This window comes from Filicampus tigris, chromosome 3 (assembly GCF_054856515.1).
Source record: "Filicampus tigris isolate MCC_2025a chromosome 3, RoL_Ftig_1.0, whole genome shotgun sequence".
Classification (NCBI taxonomy): Eukaryota; Metazoa; Chordata; class Actinopteri; order Syngnathiformes; family Syngnathidae; genus Filicampus; species Filicampus tigris.
Genome location: NC_141219.1, coordinates 1,056,435 through 1,062,500, shown reverse-complemented (window position 1 = coordinate 1,062,500; position 6,066 = coordinate 1,056,435). Strand labels below are relative to the sequence as shown.

Below are 6,066 nucleotides of genomic sequence, written 5' to 3'. Positions count from 1 at the left end.
GTCGGTGTCCTCCTCCAACACTTGATTCCACCTTCCTCCTTGCTCTCCGGGGTTTCTCGCTCGTATTTAGTAGCGATCGAGCCATTTCTGCGCCGATCTGCGGCCTTTTGTCGCATATCGCCATCTTTTACAAATCCGTTGGCCGATAATAAATCAGTTCAAAACTGTTGAAATTGTCAGTTTTGGGCGACTTCATTTGTTGTAGAAAACTATATGGGGCTATTTTTGAAGTTTTCATTGACGTTTTGAAGACATACATTCCTTTTTACAGAAAATAAGTAAACGCTTCCAAATAGCGCTTTTCGGCCTTCTTGACGACTCCGGTCTCACTCGGCATTTTCTGCGCATGCTCTTGTTTCTTTCGTGTGGCAGGTTGTCAATGAAGTGCTTGATTATTCCCACATTTTGGTGTGCGGGACGAAGCGGCTCAGGAATTTGTAAGGGGCCTCAAAGGAATCAAAAACCACCAAAATGCCCAAAGCGTCACAAAATTGCACAGACTCGACGCGGGGCCTAAACGTAAACAGTCGGATCAAAGGTGCTGTTTTGTATGTTGTCGTGGGAATCGTTTGTTTCTGTCCCAAACTGGCTCAAAACCTCTGATTGACATTTTCACTTTCTTGACGCTGTCAATGATAAAACATAAAACTCTCCTTTTTGTGCAGCGTTGTCTTTGAGGATAACACGGGCGGGAAAATCAATCACCTCACGAGCAAGAAGAAGAACCACCATACATTTATTTATTCATTTTGCACGCATGCAAAACGACAGCAGAAAATGAGTACTCGTAAATAGAGTAAAGGCGACTAAAACCAATTTGGAGAACGGCGAATAATGAAAGTGAGCCTGAAGAAGAGGCGAGAAACGACAACGAAACAACTCTTGACTTGTGCCGCGTCTCGCTTGAGCTGACATTTCAAATAACAGTGCAGCGAGTGTGTTGCCGAGCCTGGCAGCAGCATTTTGGGTCAAGTGGGGAAACATCCCCCTCCCCCCGAGCCGCCGCCCCGCCCGAAGGGCAGCCTGAGCCAGAGTTGGTGAAAGAGGACGTTGGAGGGAAAAGGGAGGCTTGAAATGAAAAATCTCAAGCGGCTCCGGCCACTTTCCCCCACAATGACCTCCCCTCATTTGAAAGCGCGTCAAAAGGAGCTTCCAAGAGAAGTGCGCCCTCCTCCGATAAAAGATTGAAAAAGAAAAAGCCACGGCGCTCTACCGACTTTTGCAATTTGAGCCCTAGTCTGCTAGTGGAGGGGCTGGCGTCATGAAAATCGGCACTCGGGGAATCTTTTCATGCTTTTCCTCCAGCACGGGGATGAGTGGAGACAGACTTTGGCCGTGCTTTTCACTCTGGAACGAGCTTCCCGATTGTTGATTGTAGTAAAGAGAGAGGCCGCAAACAGCAAAGCGCTTTGCGGGCTCGCGAGGCAAATCCCAAACCGCTTTCCTGTCTCCAAAATTTGGCACCCAGAAGCGACGTCTTTTTAACGCGGTGCCTTGTTGCAGGGACGAGAGGAACCAGTCCATCATCGTGAGCGGCGAGTCCGGCGCCGGGAAGACGGTGTCGGCCAAGTACGCCATGAGATACTTTGCCACCGTCAGCGGCTCGGCCAGCGAGGCCAACGTGGAGGAGAAGGTGTTGGCCTCCAACCCCATCATGGAGGTGACTCTCTTCTTGCATGGCTCCCCTCCTCCCGTCCGCTTGCAGCCTGCTCTGCCCAATCACAGTGGAGCTAATGCTAATTGCACCTTCAGCAAACCTCCATGCTACTCCGCTTACATTTGGGCTGGGGGGGGGGGGATGGGGGCGTCGTCGTTTCTGCCAGATGGTGTGGCAGACAATAAGTAGGTCGCTTGAAAAGGACTCCAGATCTTCAGCCAGGCTGATCATGTTGTCAGTAGCGAAATTGTGCGTGAGAGTACTTGTAACTTGTGCCATAAATGAGCCGTTTCGCAATTAGGCTCATTGACTTGGTTGTTTCTGCATGTGAACGTTCAAATATGCACCAGCCTTAAAGGGCAAGGCAACCCAAACACATTTTTTTCAAGAATATGTTCCCAGCAGGCCCACCAGTTGAAACAAGGCATTCTGATAAATATTGCGTTTGTGCAAGAAGAGTTAATCCGGCCGTTTTTGTCCATCACTTCTGTCAATTGAAAATGACATCACAGTTGCTCAGGTAACGATCAATCACAGCTCGCCTGTTTTCTGAAGCTGAGCCGTGATTGGTTGTTCCCTGAGCCCTTGTGATGTCATTTTCTGTCAACAGAAGTGACAAAATGGCCGCCCCCTGAGATGGCTGAAAGGGGCTGCATTTTGCTGCTCAACTCATATTGCACAAACGCAATATTCATCAGAATGCCGTGTTTCAACTCGTGGGCCTGCTGGGAACATGTTCTTGAAGAAAATATTTTGGGGTTGACTTTCCCCTTTAAATTTGCTGACAATGTGCATCCCATGAAAACTAAATGCAGCCGACTTGACGTTCTCGTTTTGTTGTTGTGTATTCAGTCAGCTGAATTGTACTAAGCAGCCAAGGCAGAGGCATTGCGCAATACATTTGATTTCTGCTTGGATGGTTATCATCAAACATTTCCCCTCGGCCCCGCCCAAGTCGCACGAGATGCGAAATCGGAGCTTTCGCGTGACGTTTCCCGCCAAATTGTCTTTGAATCCACAAACGCGTTTGGCCCCCGCCAGGCTATCGGAAACGCTAAGACCACTCGGAACGACAACAGCAGTCGCTTTGGGAAGTACATCGAGATCGGCTTCGACAACCGCTACCGAATCATCGGCGCCAACATGAGGACGTACCTGCTGGAAAAGTCCAGAGTGGTTTTCCAGGTGAGTCAAAGGACTGCTTGCCTTTGTTTTCTGGTTTTCTTTTTTTTCTTTTTGTTTGGAAGGGGGTCAGGCTGCTTGTTATGATTAGTAAGGTAGTCACTTTGTTGCTGCACTAGAATAAAGGAAGGTGAGGTTTTTTGGGGGGGGGAAATCTTGACTTTATAAAGCGAGGTTAGCTACAAAAAATGTACTCGAGTGCGGAATATGTGGATGCCGAGGACGCGTTACTAAGAAACACTTTAGTGTCGTTATCAGCCGGAATGCCGTGTGCCCGAACGAAAACCGAATTTGTTTTGTGCGCTCGATGCGCTTGTCTTCCAGGCGGACGATGAGCGGAATTATCATATCTTTTATCAGCTCTGCGCATCATCGCATCTGCCCGAGTTCAAAAACCTCCAACTGAGTAAGTACCGCCGAAAAAACACCGACTCGGCGCCATCCTTGCGTCCACTTCCGTCTTCATGGATACCGCCACATTTTCCAAAAGTATGAACTTGCTTGTCACATTTGGTGGCGTGCCATCCCAAGATGTGGTGGCGACACGCGAGAGTCTGTTGTGGAACAAGCGCACTCCCACTGTGGACCTGCACCTGCTCATCTTAGACATGGAACACACACACACACTCACACACACACACACTCGCACGCACGCACGCACGCACACACGCAGCTGCCATTTTCCTCTCCTGCCGACTTGCCTGCTTGGTAAATAGAGTTGCTGTCACAGAGTCGTATCCGTGCCCCCGTTGCCTGGCAACGTGTCATTTCAAGTGTTGGTATGACAGGAGTTATTTTTGCCGGCGTTCAGGCAGGCCGTCGTGAAACGGGCTTGTCTCTCCTTCAGGTGCCGCCGACGACTTCCTGTACACCCGGCAGGGCTGCAGCCCCGTTATTGACGGGGTGGATGACACCAAGGAGCTCGGCACCACCCGACACGCCTTCTCCTTACTCGGTAACGCATTCTGTCGCTCGCTGCGGGATCCCCGCCCGACTGCGTGTGGAGCTCCGTTGGCTGTGCCCATCAAGTAGACGCGGGCCATCCATTTTCGACATCGCTAGTGCAGTTGGCGGGAGCGTTTCATGAACACAAAAACGCAAACGTCGTAACGTCTTTTGCGAACCGTTCGGCCTTGGCGGACGCGGTAGCCATGCGTGCGTGTGCACGCGAAAACATGGCTCAAACGACGCATTCCAATGACAAGAGCTCCTCTCCGATCGCAGGGTGTGGAAAGGCTTGGCTCGCAAACAAATGCTTGTATTTCTGCACATCATAGGCTTGAAAAATCATTTTGAATTCAGTTTGTAATGTTTTTAAAAAGGGTGCTTAGTTTTTTTTCATCTTGATTCTATATCGTGGATTTTCACCCGTCACACCCACGCTGATCGGCGATCAATGTTATTATCCTCATACCCGACCCGATGTGAAGTTTGCGTCTGGAATTTGTGTTCCTTCAGCAATTTGACCTCCTTGACGGCAATCATTCATTTTCTTTTCACACCGAGCGATCGATCGTCAGTTCCGCCCGGGCCGAATAACTGCCGCCTATCCGGCGGAAGACCAAAATAATGTTGTCACCTCCCTCAGGTATCAACGACTCCTATCAGATGGGATTGTTTCAAGTTCTGGCGGCTATTCTTCATCTGGGAAATGTGGAGATCAAAGACAAAGATTCGGATAGCAGCATCATTCCTGTGAGGAAAAATCATTTTACTCCTTCAAACCGTTCTTCGAACCTCTTCCTCATTTTATTGAGCCCACTGATTGGATCAGACGTTAGACACACGCCAATAAAAATAGATGATTCCACTTGCTCGAGCTTGGATAGTCCCAAAACGTCCAATGGCAAAATGTCACGAAATGGCATTAGCCCTTTGAGCCGGAGGAGGCGATGACGGCCGTGGCCGATGCCTGACGTGGCCGATGCCTGACGTGGCCGATGCCTGACGTGGCCGATGCCTGACGTGGCCGATGCCTGACGTGGCCGATGTCTGACGTGGCCTCTCTCCGCTAGGCCAACAATCGTCACTTGAGCAAGTTCTGCGAGCTGGTCGGCGTGACCTACGAGGACATGGCTCAGTGGCTGTGCCACCGGAAGTTGAAGACGGCTTCGGAAACCTACGTCAAGACCCTCCCCCGCCTGCAGGCCACCAACGCCCGCGATGCCCTGGCCAAGCACATCTACGCCAAGCTCTTCAACTGGATCGTGGAGCACGTCAACAAGGCGCTGGTCACCAACATCAAGCAGCACTCCTTCATCGGCGTCCTCGACATTTACGGGTACGAGATTGCATCCGCCCTTTGGGAAGACTTGCCTGGTTTTTTGGGGGGATTTGTTTTTCCTTATGGTTCCCCTCCCCTACCGCCGTGGAATTGAAATACTTTTGTACATTCTGCACCAAAAAATTGCCATTTTCCATCGCGCAACTTGGCAAAGATTGATCATGAGCTGGTCCATCTATGTTACTGTCAATGAGTCTTTTAGATTTCAAATCCATTGCGGTTGTGTAGAAAACAGGGATGGACCGATTATCGGCCGGGACGATGTTTGTTTTGACGAGTAGCGGCGTTTTTAAAAATCTGATGGCCGATAATAAATCCATTTAGAATTGTGTCAACTTCAAGTAAAGTAAAGTATAATTAAAAAAAATTAAAAATCTGAAAAACTGTTCATTCATTTTTGCTGAAAATGAATATCGGTTCCAAAGATCAATGATCGGCCTCCTCGACGACTAATAATCGGTATCTGCCCTGAGAAGAACATATGGGTCTCTCTCTAGTATAAAAGTGAAAAGATGCGAACCCTTCCGGTTCGATTTGAACATCGTGTAAGTATTGCTGTTTGAAATCTGTTTTGTGTCTGTCCACAAGGTTTGAGACCTTTGAAATCAACAGCTTCGAGCAGTTCTGTATCAACTACGCCAATGAGAAGCTCCAGCAGCAATTCAACATGGTGCGCCGCATGTTTTGACATTGACGTGCGCTTGATTGTACGTCTTGATTTCTCGCTTTCTTATCCGGCATGGCGCCTGTTTGTGCGAGTGCAGCACGTGTTCAAGCTGGAGCAGGAGGAGTACATGAAGGAGCAGATCCCTTGGACGCTCATCGACTTCTACGACAATCAGCCCTGCATCAACCTCATCGAAGCCAAGATGGGCGTCCTGGACCTGCTGGACGAAGAGTGCAAGGTACGCTCGAAATGCTGGCCGACAAAGACGCGCCGCTG

General features: G+C 49.5%; 1 protein-coding gene across 3 annotated transcripts in view; it reads left to right on the top strand.

Moving 5' to 3' along the window:
* myo5aa (myosin VAa) overlaps positions 1-6,066 on the top strand; it is a 47,821-nt gene that overhangs the window by 15,707 nt on the left and 26,048 nt on the right. For all 3 annotated transcript variants that reach the window (XM_086024919.1, XM_086024915.1, XM_086024916.1), the window contains exons 5-12: positions 1,504-1,660; positions 2,699-2,842; positions 3,164-3,245; positions 3,687-3,794; positions 4,428-4,534; positions 4,855-5,120; positions 5,712-5,793; positions 5,888-6,028. In XM_086024919.1, the coding sequence (XP_085881045.1) occupies positions 1,504-1,660; positions 2,699-2,842; positions 3,164-3,245; positions 3,687-3,794; positions 4,428-4,534; positions 4,855-5,120; positions 5,712-5,793; positions 5,888-6,028 (1,087 nt within the window). The remainder of the gene's footprint in view (positions 1-1,503; positions 1,661-2,698; positions 2,843-3,163; positions 3,246-3,686; positions 3,795-4,427; positions 4,535-4,854; positions 5,121-5,711; positions 5,794-5,887; positions 6,029-6,066) is intronic.